Source organism: Molossus molossus, unplaced genomic scaffold (genome assembly GCF_014108415.1).
Source record: "Molossus molossus isolate mMolMol1 unplaced genomic scaffold, mMolMol1.p scaffold_m16_p_16, whole genome shotgun sequence".
Taxonomy (NCBI): Eukaryota; Metazoa; Chordata; class Mammalia; order Chiroptera; family Molossidae; genus Molossus; species Molossus molossus.
Genome location: NW_023425351.1, coordinates 54,561,218 through 54,583,455, shown reverse-complemented (window position 1 = coordinate 54,583,455; position 22,238 = coordinate 54,561,218). Strand labels below are relative to the sequence as shown.

At 38.2% G+C, this 22,238-nt stretch overlaps 1 protein-coding gene across 3 annotated transcripts in view; it reads left to right on the top strand.

The window, feature by feature from the left end:
* CSMD3 (CUB and Sushi multiple domains 3) overlaps window positions 1–22,238 on the top strand; it is a 1,073,312-nt gene that overhangs the window by 433,033 nt on the left and 618,041 nt on the right. For all 3 annotated transcript variants that reach the window (XM_036263876.1, XM_036263875.1, XM_036263874.1), the window contains one exon: window positions 11,666–11,790. In XM_036263876.1, coding sequence (XP_036119769.1) covers window positions 11,666–11,790 — 125 coding nt within the window. The remainder of the gene's footprint in view (window positions 1–11,665; window positions 11,791–22,238) is intronic.

Below are 22,238 nucleotides of genomic sequence, written 5' to 3'. Positions count from 1 at the left end.
GGCTGACCCTGCATATACTTAAAGACAAAAAACCCCTTTGGAATATAAATGGCTTTAATCAAGAAGATATGCACTTAGTCATGATCAAGTTTTGGCCTTGATCATCTATAAAACATTTAATGTGGTGATGCCTACACAAGCACTCAGTAACTCTATGTGGAATAAATGGGTTCATGGATGCTTACAGGTATTGAAGTTTGTGTCTTGGATGACCAAATAGAAGGTGGTTCTATGCAGCAAAACTGGAAACATAGGAAGAGGAACAGGTCTCAAGGGAGAGATGAGTTTTATTTGGGACAATCCGATCTTTCTGTGCGACGGTCAGGAGGTTGAGGAAAGACATAAGGCTGGAGATACAGATGTAAGACGGACCTGGAAGCTGCGTGTCCCACGTCCCTGACAGGACCCCCTCCACGCACACCATGTCAATGCCTGCCCGCCCGAGGGCTTCCAACTGTCAGCACCTGTGACCCTGTTAGGAGCCCACTGGGTGCGCCAGCCACCTCTGGGAAGAACGGGGAGTGACTGCTAATGGCTGTGGGGGTTTCTTTCGAGGTGATAAAAATATTCTGAAATTAGACAGTGGTGATGCTGTATAACTGCGAATATATTAAAACCATTGAATTGCACATTTTACAAAGGTGAGATAATGTTTGCGAGTGAGAGGATGAACACATGCTCTCCCCGAGGATGGTTTGGATGTGTGTGAGAGGTCAGTAGGTGGCCGTGAGGAAGATGGGTGCTGATTGTAGAAGATGTGGTGAGAAAGGGTAGGAAGAAGCCAGACCATGAGTGACCCTTATTTTACATCCCAAAGATCTTACCCTTTATTCAGAAAGCAATTTGTTACCTCTGTAGAGCTTTTCACATGATGCCTAATAATAGCTATTATTTCTAAAATATATTCACACCAAGTTTTTGCTTTGTTGCTGTACCCATCTGACCCATATTCCAGTTAACCACTAAGTGATGCATTCTCAAACCCCTTCATGTATTGGAATCATCTAAAAAATTTCAGTATAAGAATTCAGTTTTGATCTTCACCTTCAGACAGCAGAGTTGTGATCAATATGTCTGACTAAGCAACGGTCCCTTCTCCCTCATTACAATGTGGGTGGCCCCAGACACACTTTGAAAAACACTGCTATACGCAAAGAAATAGACCTATGATATGGAGTATAATGCTTTAGCACAAAAAATTCCCAGTTGTTTAGGATCACAGTGTCTTGAATATTTTAGTCAACTTTTTTATTTATTTATTTATTTATTTTTTTTATGGCTATGCAGGCCCAAAGAAAAACCTAACACATGAATGTATTAAGTAGTTTGTCTTAGAGATTTATGTTCTAAAACTTGGCGCTGTTGTGCACTTCATAACTTCTTAAACCTTGGAATTAGATTGGATATCCTCACTCTCATTTCCTGCTCCTCGGTGAAATGGTATAGTGCTTGCTCTTTATCACAGCAGCTACTGAAAATCCGGCTTCACAAAGATATGATGTCAACGAAAGACATACAGTGATCTAAATGTTGAGCTATGTTAAGCTAGTAGTTTGCGCAATGAAGGATAGATGTCTGTGTTTCCTTCAAATTTTTAAAGTACACCGCAGCAACCTGATGTGGCCAACAGTTACAAATGGCAATTTGAGCCTGTCAGGAAAGGCAGAAAAAAAATCCACAGTGAAAGTGAATGCTGGCACTTTTTGCATGAACTAGCTACTTCTGCATCCACTGTCAGAGTTCCCGCAAACAGTGTGGCAACTGTAACCACACTGCAAAATGTCAGCCAATGTCTCCAGGCTCCTCATCTAAGTTAGCATGTCTTACCCTGGTGCACCTCTGTCTGCCTGGCTGCTGTCTGTGGGGTTGTCCCCTGGATTTCCCTTAGCTCTAAACTTTGTAGTCCAAGGGCAAAACCGTCTTTAACCCCTCACTACTTCATACTCTGTGAACTCACTAAGTTGACATCCTGGGAATCAATTTATTAATGACAGAATTTGGAATTCTTCGGAAAAAAATCTAACGTAATGTGATTTTGTTTCTCTAAATTTAACTTCTCAAATACAATGGATAGCTTTAAGGTAGCAGTTCACTCATTTCTACTTGTTTAGAAATCATGTGGAACTTTTCTCTGATTTAGGACTCTGCCATCTGAGGGTAGGATATGCTCTATTTGTAAATCTCTACTTTTGTGCGTTATTATCTTCAAGTGACTTGATAGTTGACAGAGGGCACAGAGATGGTAGACCCCGGACCATGTCTTCCCTAACAATTAAGATAAGATACGTTGTAACATCTAGCTGATCAGCAAAGAACAATTTGAACTATTCATTGTATGTCATACCCTTGCAGAATGCTTGGGATGTGTTTTTCTTTTAAACTTAATAGAATCCATAGTCCAATTCAGAATTTCAGAGCTATTCTCCAGTGTCACACACCACTTGATATTATTTTATATAGCTATTTGTATTTTATTACAAAAGTTATCCTTATAGTCTTCCTGAACTTTATACCTGGAAGTAAACCTCAGAAATCATCTGGTAATTCCCATGATCCCCTCTCCATCCCATTTTGGACTTCAGAAAACTGGACTGAGACTTGCCCAACATTTATTAAAACATTATTTCTTGTTTTTAGTTGTAGTTTTTACTGGAAAGGTGTTTATAGTGCCAGAAGAGACATTCTTTGCAAATTTATTTTAATCAGGATTATGTAATATTCGTAACATACATGTTAGTTATTTATGTAAAATGCGAAAGATTTAAAAGTTAAAGACATCAAACTTCAAAGTTAGACACACTTTATTCAATAAAGAGACACAACAGCATAAACACATAATAAGCCCTGGCTGGTGTGGCTCAGTTGGTTGGGCGTCATCCCTTGAACCAAAAGGTTGCCAGTTCAATTACAGGTCAGGGCACATGCCTGGGTTTCAGGCTCCATCCCTGGTAGCGGGTGTGCAAGTAGGCAGATGGATGTATCTCTCTCACACCCATGGATGTTTCTGTCTCTCCCTTTTTCTTCCTCTCTCTCTAAAAACCTATACAAAATCTTAAAAAAAAACACTTGAGGTATATTTGTTGTGGCAAATTTACTTTAATAAAAAGCAGATTGATTCATGAAATGTTACAGCTATAATACATCGAGAGATAATCAAATCCAATCTACTGGAAATTTTCCTCAGTGTGCTGTAATGCTGATAAACTGAATGTGAAAAATTGAGTTTATTTTATGTTATGGGATTAATATGGCAGTAGCAACTTAATATGCCAAATTTGCTTTACTACGCTATGCAAAAATTTATTATCGTCAGCATCTCTATATAGGTTTAAAGATACAAATATTAAATGTGATAGCCAGTGTTCAATCTTAGTTGTCCTTCCGATCTGTAAAACATTGAGCATTTGCAAACAGTGAGGAAGTCACTTTGTGTATTCTTCTTTGCACTTCAAATATCACCCACAAAATGCCTCGCTTGGTTTTATTTCTTTGGTGAGAGAATAAATGACATTCGTAAGTGCCACAGGAGTAGATCTAATGGGATTTTATAGAGGAACGTGCTTTGTAAACAAGGGTGCCCTGTTCCAATATTAATTCTCAATATCCTTTTCAAAATTTTTTCTAAGATATAAAAAAACAAAACAAAAACAAAACTGACCACCTTGGGTACTTTATAACATTGTGTTTCACAAGGTTCAGTTCCTCTCTGCTTCTGGAACATGTCCCTTCTTTGACTTAAATTATTATTTTTTGTGGTACGTACCCCTAGCGGGAACCAAACCTGGGACTCTCTGGTCCGCTGGTCGATGCTCAACTGCTGAGCCAAACTGTCCAGGGCTGACTTGAATTCTTTAAACCTCCACTGCTATTCGTAGGCACAGGAGACAGCCATTTAGGGGACTTTTTACAGTTAATTGGTTAACAATATGAAAATATCAAAGTTTTCTAATAATTGAAACTTTGAAAAATTAGAGACAAATAAGGTTAGCCTCGCTGTATTTCTTAGTGCATGCTAATATGCGTGCACGTGTGCGGGGAAGAGATGGAGGATAGCCCTAAATGATTTTTGAAATTACTAATGTCAATACATTTAGAGAATCGTTTGATTAAATTGGTATTTTGAGGTCATTTTGATACTTATTTTCTGCATGTTTACTTTACTTTTTTTTTTTTTTCTTTAGAAATGATTAGCCGATTCCTTAATTCTTAGGTCATTCTTCATGCCTGAATGATTTCTACTTGCATAGTGATAATTTTGAGAAACATACATCTGCTTTAGTAAAGAATTTCTGTATCTGTCAGGATATTATCTGGACCTTAAAAACAAAACAAAACTGAAAAAACACTTCAATACAGATTCACTGTTGATGTTATGCTTTCAAGATTCCTTGCTCCTCATTTCTTAAATCCTCTTTGAGCCAACCACCATCATCTGTAATCCCTATCTTTATATTAGTTCATATTTGATATATTTATATAAAAATTGCATTAGTTGTTTTATGTTAAAATAGAAAAAAAGTCATATATTTTTTAAATTGTATATCTTTTTTCTCTGGGACTTTGGTGTTATAGTGTGTTTTGCAGTAATAAATATAAGTTTTATAAAAGATAATAGCACTTAAACATAGGCCAACATTATCATGAAGATCAACATTTATTTTCCAAACTGTACCATTGAATATATTATAATTGATGATTTGATACTTTCAAATTAAAAATGTGTTCAAGCCCTGGCTGGTTTGCTCAGCAGTTGGAGCATCGGCCTGAGGACCAGAGAGTCCCGGGTTCGGTTCCTGCTAGGGGCACGTACCAAAAAATAAATAAATAAATAAATAAATAAATAAATAAATAAATAAAATAAAAATGTGTTCAAGCATTTATTTGGGAATGTACTATCAAATTGAGTAACCTACTAAAGTGGAAGTTTTTTGTTGTTTTTTCTTTAATCTGGATGGGCAGGTGTCTCTTCAGTGGTGACAGAGAAATTACAGTGAGCAGAGCTGGTCTTTATTGTCAATACAATAACACTAAATACTATTTTTAGAAGTGCATATTTTTGATGAAACTCAGTTGTAAATTTTCTTTTATTTCTTTTTAAATATAAAAAAAATATTTGGTTCAAATATTAAATCAGTTCATAAAAAGAAAATGGTGCATTTGTTCACAATACCCATTTCCTGGATGTTATTGAGCCCGGATTCTATTGAAAAAACCGATTGATTCTTTCACTGATGTTTGTCCTCTCTACTTTGTTTAGTAGCTTTATATGTTTGGTCTAGAATATGATACAGTTTAGCTGTAATTCTGGGTGGGGGTGCTTGCAGAGAAAGAGTCTTTCACTAGCGGGGAAGAAATTAATGACTTTCACAAAGATGTCCAGTTGGAGGGAAATAATTTAGTGTTCATATGTGTTAGGCCCCGTGTACTTCCTGTTTCATTATGTGATCACAGCAGATGAGAAAGCTTGGAGAGATTATTTTCTCAAAGCCATCAAACTGAGAAAGGGAAGAGAGGGTTTTGGAAGGAGCTCTCTGACTGCAGCTCATACTGTTAACTGCAGTTCTCAACAACTTCCACAGTGTATTAAATGAAGAAAAGGTTGTTGAGATTGTTAAACTTTGGTTGAAGGGGAAGGAATCTGATGCAAATACCTGGCCAGTCTCTGCTATAGTAGCAATGCACTTTGTTCTTAGTTGTTACCAGTTATCTCTCTTCAGAGTAAGTGAATTGATTTGCTACAATCAGAAGAAACAAGCTCAGACACTTGTTACAAGGTGCAATTTGTTATTTTTATTAAGAAGGGCCTGGTTAAACAAGAATATTATAATCATATGACAAATAGAGTGACTTTATTCATTAATTCATTAAGCTAGTGAGAAAATAGTAATTAAAATTACTTCTGTGGACCAGGCCTACACTAAGGCCTTCTAAAAGAAAAAGGAAAGAAAAAATGTTTACCATCATTAGTTTCTGAAAACCACTTCTGTAGAACAAGTCATCATTGTATCATCTCCACGAGAGCTTGGATTACTGTGGTAGATTGTTAACCATTCTCTCTGTTGCTACCTCTGCCCTTTGAGGTTTACTCTTCACCCATCAGCCAATATTATCACTTTAAACATCAAGTCATAATGCCATTCCCGTGGCTTTCAGCCCTACAATAACTGCTCAGTTCCCTCAGAGTAAAGGTTAAAATCCTTACCATGGCCTAAAATTCATAAAGGATTGACCCCAATCTCCAGTTGCTTCCTTAATGTTATACGCCTTTCTTTTTCATTAGCTGTGTGCTAATCACATTACTTTCTTTACTGTTCCTGGAACACAGCAAATGTGTCTGGTGGTGGGAGGTGAGAGCATGTGGATTATAAACTATTTAAATAGCCTTGTGAATGTGTTTTACCAAGAAGTTTTTTGTCCAATTATGGGGATATGGCATTAAAATACATATTTTTGTTTATTATATATATTATTATTATTTTTTAAAATCTTTATTGTTGAATGTAAAATGTATTACAGATGTTCTACATTTTTCCCCCATTGACCCCCTTCTCCCCACTCCCGCCCCCCTCCCGCCTTTTCCCACACTATTGTCTGTGTCCATTGGTTATGCATATAAGTTCTTTGGTTTATTCACCTCCCCCCCCAACCCGTTTCCCTTTGAGTTTGTCAGCCTAGCAATGAATTTGTACTTCTTAATCCCTTCACCTTTTTCACCCATTCCCCCAACCCCCCTCCCATTTGGCAACCAACAAAATGTTCTCTGTATCTATGAGAATGTTTCTGTTCTGCCTGGTCATTTTGTTTGTAGATTCCATTGTCGATAGATATGTATTCAATGCCATTTTGTTTGTTCATATATTTTATCTTTTTCTTCAATAAGACCCTTAATCATTTCCTATAATAATGATTTGGTGGTGATGAATTCCTTTAGCTTTTTCTTGTCTGGGAAAGTGTTTATATGGCCATCGATTCTAAATGACAGCTTTGCAGGATAGAGTAATCTTGGTTGTAGGTTCTTGGTTTTCATCACTCTGAATATTTCTTGCCACTCCCTCCTGGCCTGCAAAGTTTCTTTTGAGAAATCAGCTGACAGCCGTATGGGAACTCCCTTGTAGGTAACTAGCTGCCTTTCTCTTGCTGCTTTTAAGATTCTCTCTTTGGCCCTGGCCGGTTTGGCTCAGCGGTTGGAGCGTCGGCCTGCGGTACAGAGAGACCCGGGTTCGGTTCCCGCTAAGGGCACGTACTTCGGTTGCAGTTTGTCCTCTGCCCTGGTTGGTCGTGCGGGTGGCAGCCACTCGATGTGTCCCTTCACGTCGATGTTTCTCTCTCTCTCTCTCTCTTCTTCTCTCTCCCTCCTGCTCTATCTGAACAAAAAATGGGAAAATGTCCTCGGGCGAGGATAAAAAAAAAAAAAAAAGATTCTCTCTTTGTCTTGAACCTTTTGCATTTTGATGATGATGTGTCTTGGTGTGTGCCTCTTGGGTTTCATCTTGTTTGGGACTCTCTGTGCTTCCTGGACTTGTATGTCTGTTTCCTTCACCAAGTTAGGAAAGTTTTCTGCCATTATTGTTTCAAACAGGCTTTCAATTTCTTGTTCTCGCTCTTCTCCTTCTGGCACCCCCAAGATGCGGATGTTGGCACGCTTGAAGTTGTCCTAGAGGCTCCTTACACTATCCTCGTTTTTTTTGGGGTTCTTTTTTCTTTTTGCTGTTCTGATTTGGCGTTTTTTGCTTCCTTATATTCCAAATCGATGGTTTGCTCCTTGGATTTACGTACTCTATTATTGAAGCTATGTAAATTATTCTTTATTTCAGTTAATGCCTCCTTCAATTCTGACTGTGCATCCATCATTTCTGACTGTTTTTTTTTTTTTTTAATGCTCTTGAGGTTCTCACTAAGTTCATTGAGCATCCTTATAAGCAGTATTTTGAACTCAGCATCTGTTAGGTTGCTTATCTCCATTTTGCTTAGTTCTTTTTTGGGGGTTTTGTTCTGTTCTTTCATTTGGAACCTGTTTCATTGTCTCCTCATTTTGGCTGCCTCCCTGTGTTTGTTTCTGTGTATTACTTAATAAGCAGTATGGGGCTATCTGAGACCAGATGCTGCTCATTTGAAAGAATTTAGGAAAAACCTGAAGCAGGATCCAAGACAGGCCAATCCTATGGTTAAGCAACTGGCAACAGCTTGGGTGGGCCTGAAAGCTGGGTGGGGCGGGGCCTCAGGGAGTCAGCAGGGCGGGGCTACCAGTGTGAGCCAGGTTGCTGGAGTCCCAGATATGAGGACTGTCTGCCGCCCCAGGGAAGGGCTCACCAAAGGAACAAAGGCCTCTGATAGCACGTTTGTCCCCGAGAAAGCCCCCTCTCCAGCCCTCGCTCCAGTGCCATACAGCTCAGTTCTTACCTGTGTGTCTCTGGCGCCCCTCGAGCTGCCTCCCCTCTGAGCTCAGAGGGAGAGAGTCCGATAAGTCCGTGCGCAGGCCCTTTAAGGAGCTGCCTGGGCTCCAGCCGCCTCAGCCTCCGTGAGCCTCAGTTCCCGCTGGTTTTCCCAGCCAGAAGTGATGGGGATTCTCTTCCTGGCACTGGAACCCTGAGCGGGGCACCTGGTGTGGGACGGGGACCCCTCAGTCCTCAGGGAGGACCTTCCCAGCCGAGGTGTCCTCCTGATTTTTATGCGCCACACGTGGGTGTGGGCCCAGCCCGTCCCCTCCGCCCTCCTACCAGTCTCGGTGTGGCTGCTGCTGTAATTCCGTAGTTGTAGGACTGCCATTCAGCTGGAGGTCAGGTGGTTTAAAATGATGGTTGTTCTGTAGTTTAGTTGTAACTTTGATGTGGTTGTGGGAGGACGTGATACCGCGTTTACCTACCCACCATCTGGACTGGAAATCCCTATTATATATATTATTAAAGAGCATTTATTTACTCTAAAAATTGTATATATAAAATAGTTTACTGTATACTAGGGTGTATTTTACAGGTTGGGAAATGAAATTGATAAGCGCCCTGAGTTTTTCTCGGAGGATGAGAGATGCACAATGTATCAGGTGGTGTAAAGGAAATAACATGGGAGAAGGTTCCTGAATAGGAGGAGCTGTTTTATTGAGAATAGTCCAGGAGGACCGCATCAATAAGGTGACGTGAAGAACAACCAGAATGAGGATGTGACAGATGGGACTTCTGATGACCATTTTGCAGAATGATGGAAGAGCAATGTAGAGACCCCGAGGCAAGTGCGTCCTTCACATGTTCAAGCCTGAGCAAGGAAGTGAGTGTAGCTAAAGAACCGAGATCGAAGGAGAAAGGAGTGAAATGGGGAAGCATTAGAAGGGTCGAGGCATAGGAATGGCCTGATTTGAGCCATTTTCTAAGAAAGCTTGCCATGGATGCTAAGGATAGACTGCAAGGAGTCAAGAACAGAAACAGGAAACTAACACTTAGCAAGGGACTATTGGCAATGACATGGATTAGAAATCGTGGTAGCTCAGATCGACACTGTTGGGAGTGAGAAATGATGGATTCTTGATTTTGAAAGTGTTGCTAACAGGATTTGCTCCATGGGGGTGGATATGAAAAGTAAGAGAAAAAGATGAGTCAACATCGACTTCACAGTTTTTGGCCTTCAACTAGAAGGATGGAGTTTCCATTTACTGAGTTGGGGAAGTAAGGAAAGGTGGAGAATTCACCTTTAAGTAAAATTTTAAGGCTGCTCAGGCTACAGGGTCATCTGCATAAAGCGTGGAGTCATTAAGACGTGCAAGATAATCTATTTCTAGATATACGGGTGTTTAATTCATTATAATTCAGTGAGCTGTGTATTTTGTTTTGTACACGTTTATGGATTCGTTTTATATTGAAAGTAATACCACTTTTAAAAAGAAAGAGAGAGAAAGATAATAACTCCAGTGGAGAATAGATTGTAATTTCTGGATGTTCCCCTATACTAAACCTTTCCATTCTTTGCCATGCAACCCCTTCAGGTCTTTTGTCATCTCTAGCCTATGACAGAGGATGGTCAACTTTTTCTTTAAAGCGTTAGATAGTAAATATTTTATACTTTGTAGGCCAAAGTTTCTCCGTTGCATCTCTTCAACTTGAACGATGTAGCATGAAAACAGCCATAGATCTGTCAGTGGACGAGGATGGCTGTGTTCTAGTAAAATTTTTTTTATTAATCCTCACCTGAGGATATTTTTTCCATTGACTTTTTAGACAGAGTGGAAGTGAGGGATGGAGGGGGTGAAAGAGGGAGAGAGAAACATTGATGTGAGAGAGGCACATCGATTGGTTGCCTCTGGCACACACCCTGACCTGGGCCGGGTGTTGAAGCTGCAACCCAGGTATGTGCCCTTGACCAGGAATCTAAACCACAACTCTTGGGTTCTCATTCTCCAACCACTGGGCAACACTAGCCAGGGCCCAATAAAATTTTATCTGTGGACATCTGCATGTGAATTTGATGTAATATTTACACTTCATAAAACAATATTCTTTTTGTGATGTTTTTCAAATGCTTCCAAGTATGAAGACTACCTTTAGCTCCTAGGCTGTGCAAAAACAGGCAGTGGACCAGAGTTGGCCTGCAGGACAAGGTTTGCCAACCTTTGGCCTAAACTGAGTCCTATTTTTTTACTGGCCTCCCTTCCTCTATGAGTCTTCCTTTTCCATTGTTCTCCACATTGTTCAGAGACATTTTCTTACAACACAAATGTGATCCTGTAGTTCTGACAAGATCAGGGAACTGCAGGAGCTGTTCAGGAACAGGTTGGGTGAGGGGGTGCAGGTAGGCCCTCCAGGCAGGAAGGCTCGGGGGGAGCAGTGCCGGCAGAAAGCAGCCTGGCAGTCAGAAATTGGCAGCTGCTAGAAGTGTTCATCATGTGTGGCGCTGGGCTGGAGATCAGGTGTGGAAGTTGCCCGGGACTTAATTGCTGGAAGGCTCTTTATGTCATTTTAACGAAATTGGACTTTATGTATATATATTTTGCTGGTGAGTTGCTGTTTAAGGATTTTATAAAAGAAAGTACATGGTGAGTTTTTTTTTTATTTCAGAGAAGCATTTGTTACAGTTAGCAATTAGGGCTTTTAAAAATGATCATTTTAGTAACTTCACTTGAGTGGAAAGGGAAGCAAAATCCAAATTGTAGTTGGGTAAATAATAAAGGGTGGGTTAATTTTATATAAATAATCCACACAATTTTGCAGCCCTAAATATATGTAAACATATACATATAGACATGGATGTGCAAATATCCAAATCAACATGCACACACAAATACCTGCTGGAGGAGTACTGTAATGTGGTATGAACACAACACTGGGGTTGAAGTTAGAAAGTCTACTTTTTGGTTCACATTTTCTACCTACTTAGGATGGGACACTCACTCAACCATTTAATCGTGGCTTCTACAACTGATAAAATAATTAAACTTGACGACAGTTTTATACAGTCCCTACACATATTTGCATATTATTGATTTACAATAGATTAACCTGTTTATGACTTTTATTAGACATTTGCTCAAGTCATTCTTTTCTACTTTGTTTCCACAGTAGAAAGATACTGTGTCACTCTGGGACATGTTTGATCTATTGGATATTGTTAGTAGACCTGGAGCCTGATCATTAAGTTATATGCTTCTAATCCTGCTTTTTAATCCTTGGTTCAATTTTAGCCTTGGATCCACTGTGCAGTTTTCGTGTGATGAAGATTATGTCCTGCAGGGTGCTAAGAGCATCACCTGCCAACGAATAGCGGAAGTCTTTGCTGCTTGGAGTGATCACAGGCCTGTATGTAAAGGTAATGAAAAGTCTTTCCAATAAAAGTGTTCTCTTCACAGGTTTTAATAGTTTGAACTTTGTTCTATTGAGTATAAATTTTAGTTCAAACTTTGAGGTGTAATGCAGTCCTTAGGCAAACATTTACCTCATGTATTGAACAATATTTATTGAAAATCTATAATATGGGAACCACGGTGTTAGGATTGCAATCTAATAATCACATAGCAACAGATTAGAGCATAAAGTATGTAATCCAGAGCACTGGTAACTTTGTTAGCCTTTTTTAAAAAAATAAAAAATTACCCTGTATAGGCATTGATATGGATGATAGGAATATTTTAACCATATTCTGCCTTCACATGTACGATTTGCCATTTTAATTGCTTGGGTGTCCAATCGCAGTGATGTTGGTGGCAGTGGACGTGGAGCACAGGTCCTGTAGTTGATTTAATGTAAGACAAATAATGAATATTCTAGCTTTGGTGTTACCAGTAATTGCAGATAAGATTTACTCCTACAACCTTTCTGCAAGTTAAATATTTCCACCTAAATTAAATGAAACCTTCCTTTTTCCCTAAACTTTATAAAGCTGTGTTTGAAAATGGACACCTCATCCTAGCCTCCTGGCACTCTTGATTGCTTATTTGCTGTTAGTATTGGCAGTGATGGCATCTCTGCATATTTCAGTGCTCTTAGCTCTTCTTCTGCCTCAGCAAACATTTTCAGGGATTCACCACACCCTGCAGGTTACTCTGGGATGGAAAAGGGTGATGCCAGAGGAATAGAGAAGGGACACATTTGAGAGCTACTGTGAAGAGAAAAGGACAATTTAACAAGTGGCTAGGTAGGAATGGAGGGAGTGACGAGATAGAGTCAAAGAACGATGTCCGTGCCTGTGAGGCTGGAAAGATCTCCTGCTGTTCCAAGTGTGAAGGAACTAAAAGATCAGGTTGTATAGGAGATTATCCATTGTTACTACAATACCGGCACTTTCTATGTGCCAGGCACTGTTAGCCACTGCGTACACCTCATCTCATTTAATCCTCAAAACACTGCATACACTGCATCTCAGTTAATCCCCCAAACACTGCATACACTGCATCTCATTTAATCCCCCAAACACTGCATACACTGCATCTCATTTAATCCTCAAAACACTGCGTACACCTCATCTCATGTAATCCCCAAAACACTGTAAACACTGCATCTCATTTAATCCCCAAAACACCACATACACTGCATCTCATTTAATCCTCAAAACACTGCATACACCTCATTTTATTTAATCCCCAAAATACTGCATACACCTCATCTCATTTAATCCTCAAAACACTGCGTACACCTCATCTCATTTAATCCTCAAAACACTGCGTACACCTCATCTCATTTAATCCTCAAAACACTGCGTACACCTCATCTCATTTAATCCTCAAAACACTGCGTACACCTCATCTCATTTAATCCTCAAAACACTGCGTACACCTCATCTCATTTAATCCTCAAAACACTGCGTACACCTCATTTCATTTAGTCCTCAAAACAAACTGATGGAGGCATTTTCATGTCCATTTTAGAAATGAGGAATATAAAGCATAGATTCAGTTACTTTCCAAAGTTCAAACGCCTAGAAAATGGCAGAGTCTTTAATAAGGTTATCTATGGAATGGAGAGAGAAGGGGGATTTGGGAACATAAAAGAGGAAATAGAAAATGATCAAATGGAAGCCACGGGTATATTCCACTCAATTGACAATGACAACCCAGAGAAAGAAAAAGAATCTAGATTTTTCTCAGGTTCACATAAAACTTTCCAGTCACAGGTAGAGGTTTATTCATTAATCATCTAATTTTGAAAGGCTTACAAAATGATATATAGTGTGATAGCATTAAAAATAAATAAATATTGAAATAGAGATAATAAAAAAAATGAGCAAAATAGTCACAAAAGTTTATGTACAAGTTTGTAGACAGCTTTTGAGAATTCTTTACAGCCCTAGAGGCAGCTCAGTTGGTTGGAACATCATTCTGTGCACCGAAAGGTTGAGGGTTCAACCCCCCATTGGGGCATGTGCAGGAGGCAGCCAATTGATGTTTCTCTTTCACATCAATCTCTCTCTCTAAAAATCAATTTTAAAAAAAGAATGCTTTGCATATTAGACAAATATGAGAGCTGCCAAACCAATAGGAAAACCTTATCAGTTTATATGAAAACGATTGTACATGAAATACAAGTATAACAATGATACAGCAAAAGCAAACTTTTTCCTGGATTTGGGGTCTGAAATGTCTTGCCTTGTTCTTTATAAAGTGAACACTGAGTAAATAAGTGTTACAAGAATTACTTTCATCAATATTCTGACAATGAATAGAACAGTAAGTTGCATAAGGTTGATTTTTGATGGTGTCCTCCAATTAAGACAAAATATAGTTATAAGGGACAATATATTGAAAATGATGTTTTCAGAATCGTGCAATCCATGTTTTCTGCTTCACTGACTGTGTGTATTTTTTGGTGGCAAAAAGAATGGGAAAATAGAGGATAGATTCAAGAAAGACTAATGTTAATGCATAAACAAAATCTCAGACAAGAAGAGAAGTTATAGCTAGATAATGAAACTTAAAGTCTACATAAAGTAAGATTGAGACTATAAACCATCTTTTTTTCATTCAATTCTCTCATTTCAATAAAAATAATGGATAATATTTATTACAATTGTAAATTGTTCAAAGACAGAAATATGTTACTTTATTTTATAAACTCTATATCACAAAGAACAGCTCTGTACTGACATAAATCTCAAGAAATATTTGTTGAATACTAATGTATTATTATTGTTCTTCAATTCCAAGATAGATGAAATATATACATATATTTTTTTCATTCATTCAGTAGTCATCCATCATTAGCTGGGAGGTATAAAATGTGCATGTTCAAGATTTTATATTGACATTATTTCATCTAAATTTTACCTTTTTCTGCAGATATTAAGCATTTATACATAGCTTTGTTTCCTCATTGCATGCAAGGCACATGGGTGTATGGTTTATAAAGTACATTTTGCGATTAGAAATTACTGGTTGTGGTGCTGGAAACAGTAATGGAGGGAACATGCTGAAATAGTAATTGAAGTTTTGAAATGACTGTCTACTGTGAGACTGAACAAAGAATAGTTTTCATGTCTCATGGATACTTGAACAGAATAAATATGCTTTTCTCCAGACAGCAGCATAAATAGCAGTATCAGTGCATTGCACCTTTGAGGGTTATTAATATAGCTGCTGTCTATGTATTGCATGGTTGAGCAATGAAGAAATGGAGATTTTAAATGAACTGAAAGTTCACACAAACAGCAAATTATGAATTAAAAGAAAAAGAGCAATTCAGAAATTAATAATCATGGATTTTACACAAACTCAGACAATTATTTTATTTCCTAAATGGGATATATATATGAAATATTTGCCAGTTTACAGTTATGGAAACATTATTTCTTTGTTGAAAGTGCAATAGCTATCCCAAAGCTGGAGCTTATGCAAATAATCAGACTTACACCCTTGAATGGTATATAGAATGTTTATTTTAGACATGGATGATGTTCAAAGAAACAGCACTTGTTTGAGAATTGATCATTTGTAAACTAAGGTACATTTAAGAGAGTGAATACTGATTGATTGCACTAAAGTTTTTTACTAATGTTTAATCAATATTTATTTAGAAACCCCTAAGTAAGTAATGTTTTTGTCTGTTAGGGCACAAAGACGTGAACAACTCGTGGAGTAATGGGAGAGATAATTAAGGAAGGATGAGAAAAGAAGGCAAAAGAAATAAAAAAATATACTGGAAATGGGATTAAATTTCAGGGAGTCACTTTTTGTGATATTTAATATTATATTAGTTTCAGGTACACTGCACAGTGGTTAGATGTTTATATAACTTACAGAGTGATCCCCTGATAAATTCTACACCTACCTGACTCCATATGTAGTTATTACAATTACTGACTATATTTCCTAAGCTGTACTTTACATCACTGTGACTATATTGTGACTGCCAATTAGTACTTCTTAATCCCTTTATCTATTACACTCAGTTCCCCCACCCCTCCCACTTGGCAACCATCAGTCTGTTTTCTGTATCTTACAGTTTGTTTCTGTTTTGTTTATCCATTTATTTGTTTTTTTAGATTCCACATATAAGTGAAATTATAGGGTATTTGTCTTCCTCTCTCTGATTTTTTTCACTTAGCATAATACCCTTTAGGTCCACCTCTTTTGTCACAAATGATAAAATACTCTTTTTCATAGCTAAGTGACATTCCATTGTATATATGTACCACCTCTTATTTATCCATTTGTCTTTTTATTGGAGCATTTAATCCTTTTACATTTAATGTGATTATTGATAGGTATATAGTTATTGCCACTTTATTTATTGTTTTCTGATTGTTTTATAGTTCTCCCTTTCTTATTCTCTTGTATGTTAATGACTTTCTGTAGTGTTTGGGTTTATTTCTCTTTATTTATTGTCTATCTTATGTAGATTTTTGGTTTGTGGTTGTTACCATGTGCTTCATACATACCAACCTATGTCTATAGCACTCTGTTATAAGTTGATGGTCGCTTTAAGTTGGAACACTAAAATCACTACCACTTTACTCCCTCCATGTTTACATTTTTTGTCATTTTTTTTGCAGCTTTTGTTTGTGTGTGTTTGTATATATTCCTTAATTTATTATTGTAGTTACACATGATCTTCCAACTTTTGCTTTTTAAACTTTTTAATAACTTTATTGTTGGTTGATTCACTGGTTTTATTATGTGTTTACCTTTGTCACTGTGAATATTATTTATTACAATATTTTCTTATTCATCCTTTTAATATTTTCTTTTTTAAGAAATCCCTTAATCATTTCTTGTAACACTGGGTTGATGATGGTGAACTCTTTCAGCTTATGTTTTTGTTTTTTTTGTCTGGGAAGCTCTTTATTTCTCCTTTAATTATAAATTATAACCTTGTTGGATAATTTTAGTTGTTGGTCTTTGAATATTTTGTATCAATACATTCATGCCTAAAAAGTTTCTGTTGATCGGCTGGCAGTCTTATGGGAGCTCCCTTGTAGTTAACTAACTGTATTTCTTTCTGTTTCAGCTTTTAAAGTTCTCTTTGTCTTAATTATGATATATTGGGTGTGGGCCTCTTTGTGTTCATCTTGTTTGAGACTCTACATTTCCTGGACTTGAATGTACTTCTTTCACCAGATTAGGAAGGTTTTCTGTTGTTATTCTTCAAATAGGTTTTTTTTTCAATACTTGTTCCCTCCCTTCTCTTTCTGGTACCTCTATGATGTGAATGTATGTATGCTCCATGTTGTCCCAGAGGTTCCTTAAAACATTCTCATTTTTATGGATTCTTTGTTCATTTAGCTGTTTCCACTGGGTATGTTCTGCTGCCTTGTCTTCCAAACTTCTGATTCAGTTCTCTGCTTCATCTAATCTACTGTTGATGACCTCTATTATATTATTCATGTCAGTTATTGTAGTGTTTATTTCTGACTGGTTCTTTTTTATGTTTTCTATCTCCCTTTAAAATATGTTTTCTCTTTGTTGAAATTCTCACTGAAATAATCTGTTCTTTCCTTAAGTTCACTGAAGTTCCTTGTAACTCTGTATCTGATAGGTGGCTTGCCTCCATCTTTTTTTTTTTTTAGTTATTTTATTTTATTTTTTGTAGTTTTGTCCTGTTCTTTCATTTGAGACATTTCTTTGCTTCCTTATTTTGGCAGCCTCCCTCGGTTTGTTCCTATGTATTAGGTAGATCTGCTACAACTCCCAGTGGTAGCAGAGTGGCCTTATATAGTAGATGTCCTATGGAGCCCAGTGGCACAGTCTCTGGGCTCCATACTGGGCTCCATAGGATATCTACTGAGCCAGGTGCTCCAGGGGTTCCCCTTGTGTGGGTTGCTTGTGTTCTTTTGCTGTAGTTGAGACTTGATTGCTTTTGGCACATCAGTGGGTAGGACTGACTCTCAGATGACCAGCTGTGAGGATGCCATTACCACAATGGACAAGCTGTTGTATGGGGTCTGACCCCATGGAGAATGATTTGCTTTAGCAGGGCTCAGTGCCTGCTGAGTCCACCCTTGGAGTGTGTCATATGTGTTGCTAGTTGGGTGGTATTCTGATGTAGCCTGAATCTGTTTACCAAGTTTGTTGGTTCAGGGGCCTCTTTGGAGGGACTCTGATGGAGAATAATGTCAGCTGCTGCCTGTGCCTGGCCTTACGCTACCTGGTAGGAGCTACAAAATGATCTTCAGTTGTGAGCTACCTCTGCTAGGTGGAGAAGTGCGTGGGAGAGGTTTTGTTGTGAAATGAGTCTGACTGCCACTAGTGCTGGGTTTGGAACCACTTAGCAAGACCACATGCCAATACCACTGTCACTTGTTTGGAATTTGTGGACCTATACACCTCAACACCATGAAGACAAACAATCGAATTTAAAAAATAGGCAAAGGACCTGAATAGACACTTCTCCAAAGAGGACATACAGATAGCCAATAGACATATGAAAAGATGCTCAACGTCACCAATCATCAGAAAAATGCAAATTAAAACCACAATGAGATGTCAGCTTATACCTTTCATAATGGCTATTATCAATAAATCAACAAAAAACAGCTTCTGGGAGGATGTGGTGAAAAGGGAACCTTAGTGCACTCTTGGTGGAAATACAGACTGGTGCAGCTACTGTATGGAAAACAGTATGAAGATTCCTCAAAAAATTAAAAATGGAACTGCCTTTTGACCCAGCTAGCACACTTCTAGGAATATATCCTAAGAATTCTGCACATCAATTAGAAAGAAGATATGCACCCCTATGTTTGTAGCAGCACTATTTACAATAGACAAGATTTGGAAACAGCCCAAGTGCCATTGGTAGATGAATGGATAAAAAAGCTGTGTGCATTTACACAATGGAATAGTATGCAGCTTTAAAAGAAAGGAACTCTTACTCTTTGCAACAGCATGGATGGACCTGGAGATTATAATGCTAAGTGAAATAAGATAGTCAGAGAAAGACAAATACCATATGATCTCACTTACATGTGCAATCTAATGAACAAAATAAACTGACAAACAGGAAAAAAAAGAGAGAGAGAGAGAGAGAGAGAGAGAGAGAGAGAGAAAGAAAGAGAAAGAAAGAGAGAAAGAAAGAGAGAGAGGAAGGAAGGAAGGAAGGAAGGAAGGAAGGAAGGAAGGAAGGAAGGAAGGAAGGAAGGAAGGAAGGAAGGAAGGAAGAAAAGAAAGAAAGAAAGAAAGAAAGAAAGAAAGAAAGAAAGAAAGAAGAAAGAAAGAAAGAAAGAGAAAGAAAGAAAGAAAGGAAGGAGAGAAAGAAAGTCCGTCCACAACGTGAGCCCAGGCTGGCCACTTGTGTGAGTTAGCCTCTAAGAAAGGTTCAGGCCTGGTGTCTCAGATAATCACCAGGTTGAGAATGGTGTAGCCAGGTCGATGGAGACTCAGACTTGGCACCCACCTGCACCTGCAGGCTGGGCTGTGGGGAGGGCTCCATAAAGGAACAGCGGTGCTGGTCAGCACTCCTGCCTGAGCCTGAGGCTGTATGAGGGAGGGTCCCACAAAGATTTAAGGGTGCCTACTTTCCCTTTAGTCCCAGAGCGAAATTCCCCTCTAGCTCTGTCCCTGAAGCCAGATAGTTCAGTTTCTCCCTGTATGTCCTTGGCACTTTTGATCTGTTGTCCCTATGTTGGAACTTAGGGAGAGTGTTTGTAAGTGAGTCTGTGCTCAGGGATTTGAAGAAAATGCCTAGATCTACAGCAGCCCTTCTCCCCACCCCCCACCTCCGCCCCGTGATTTTCACAGCAGCAGTTGTGGGGACTCCTGGTCTAGGCACTGTTTTGTTTTTTATTATTGTTGTGTTGTTTTTTTTTTTTACTGGGGTGCCCAGGGTAGGGGTGAGATCCCTTGCTGCTCCTCAATGGGAACCTTCATATTACTGCTGATTCTTTTTTTTTAAATCCTTTTTCGAGAATATTTTTTTAGATAGAGTAGAAGGGAGGAAGGGAGAGGGAGAGGGAGAGGGAGAGGGAGAGAGAGAAAGAGAGAGAGAGGGAGAGAGAGGGGAACATCAATGTGAGAGAGACACATCAATTGGTTGCTTCCCTGGTTGCCTCCTGCATAACCTTGACTGGGGCTGGGATCGAACCTGCAACCAAAGTACATGCCCTTGACTGGGAATCAAACCTATGACCTTTTGGTCCACAGGCCAAAGCCCTAACCACTGATCCAAACTATCCAAACTATCCAGGGCTTGCTGCCAATTCCTAACTGCCACATGTGGCTGTGGACCAGCCTGATTCAAGTCTCTGCTCCTCCTACAGTCTCCAAGTGGGTTCTGCTTCTTCTTTAAATCTTTAGATATAGATGTTCTGGTCAGCTAATTTTTAGGTGGTTCTGAAGTGTAGTTGTTTTATCATTTTGTAATTTTGATGTGGTGATGGGAGGAAAGGAGACTAGTGTTTATCTACTTTGCTACCTTGACCAGAAGACCATAGAAGTTCTTTTAATTTCCTTATTTATTTAATCATCCACTGTCTTTCTCATATGAATTTTACAGACAATTGAATCTGTCTTTAAACAAATTAGTGTTTTATATATTACCTAGTTTACTGTTCAATCCTTACAAATCAATACAAAATAATAAAAACCATTACATACTGTATATTCCATATAATATTTAATCTGGCATCCTTACTAATGTTCATTAATATGTATGGAATCCAAAGCAAATTGATCAGTATATTCATAGGGCATTGAGAATTTGTGTGAGGGTGGAATGAGATAATCCATGTAAAGGCACTTAGTATATGGATAGAAGCACTCAACTGATAGAGCTGATGAATGTGCTGCTGCTGCTGATGATAATATGTAATTATTGACTTGTCTAAATCCAAAAATCTTCCATAATTTATCTCTAGCCAGTTATTTATTTATACTAAAATCTACTTGAACATCTCAATACTGAACATAATACCATCCTATTTTTATATCTCTAAATCTGACCTTCCTTTTTAAAAAAATTTTTTTTCTTTATTGATTATAAAGAGAGAGGAAAGGAGAGGGAGAGAGAGATAGAAACATCAATGAGAGAGAACATCCATTGGCGGCCTCCTGCATGCCACCCACTGGAGATCAGGCCCACAACCTGGGCATGTGCCCTGACAGGGAATCAAACCGGCAACCTCTTGGTGCGTGGGTTGATGCTCAACCACTGAGCCACACCAGCCAGGCTGACCTTTCTTGAATTAAAGCACACCTATTTTACCCACCTTTCAATGTCTTACTTACCTTTAACTTCCTCCAAAAGTTCTTTCCTATTTTAATCATCCCTTATCTCCCCCACATTCTCTCACATCACTTCCCACTTCCTGTCTTCACCACATAATTTAACATTGATTCATATATATGTGAATCATAATCAGTACATATATACTGGTTCCTAATCATTTCATGGGCAGTAGACTTGGTCCTTCAACCAAACGATCTCACGAAGAACACAATAACCAACACTTCGAAATAGCTTGACTGTTCAGTGGATCTGTTCTAACTGCCGCCCAGAAGAGGAAGTTACCAGTGTGGTTTATCCACCTATCGCCTTTGATTAAATAGAAGGATCATAATAAGGGTAATTTTTTTTTCTCTACATATCAAGTGAAAAATGGGTATACAGTTTATATGACAAGTAATTGCTAGCCAACCCTAAAAGTGATGGCCCTTATTAACTAGTATTTATTAAGGGAGTCAGTGATCACAGTTTCTAAATTAATTTACATATATGTTCCTACTCCTATTTTATTCTTCTTCATAATGTTTAGTCCAGTGACCATTATGCCCGTATTTTTTTGTTCACATGAGAGTTGCTAAATAAACATTTTGAATAAATATTCTGGACAGACTTAATTTATTATGACAAACAGGTTAAGAAAATAGTAAGGTGCTGGGTGTAACTAGAGAAAGTTGCCCTGGGAGAAGGTTTCCTGTTATGCGAAAGCAATTAGAAAATTTTGCCCAAGAGAAAAGCAGAACCTGCTGAAATTTATCAACCAGAAACACGTATAGTAAGTGTCTTCCTGTAGTTGTGATTGATGCCTTCTTAGTTTCACGGAACAATGTTACAGATGAGATGATGCATAATAAGGATGATATTGGCAATTAATAGAGTGCATATGGTGGAGAAGATAGACAGATGGGCTAGATATGGATATTTATCATGCTTTCAGGTTTCTTGAAGGTCTCTTTTTTCTAAAAACAATAGTTTGAAATACATTATATAATATTGACAAAAATTTTTTTTGCTGAACTTTAATGATCATATTTTAATGATAAATTGGCATTTAGATGTCATTGGATGGTAAAGATAGTGCATTTATGTCTATCATTTAAAATTTAAAACTAC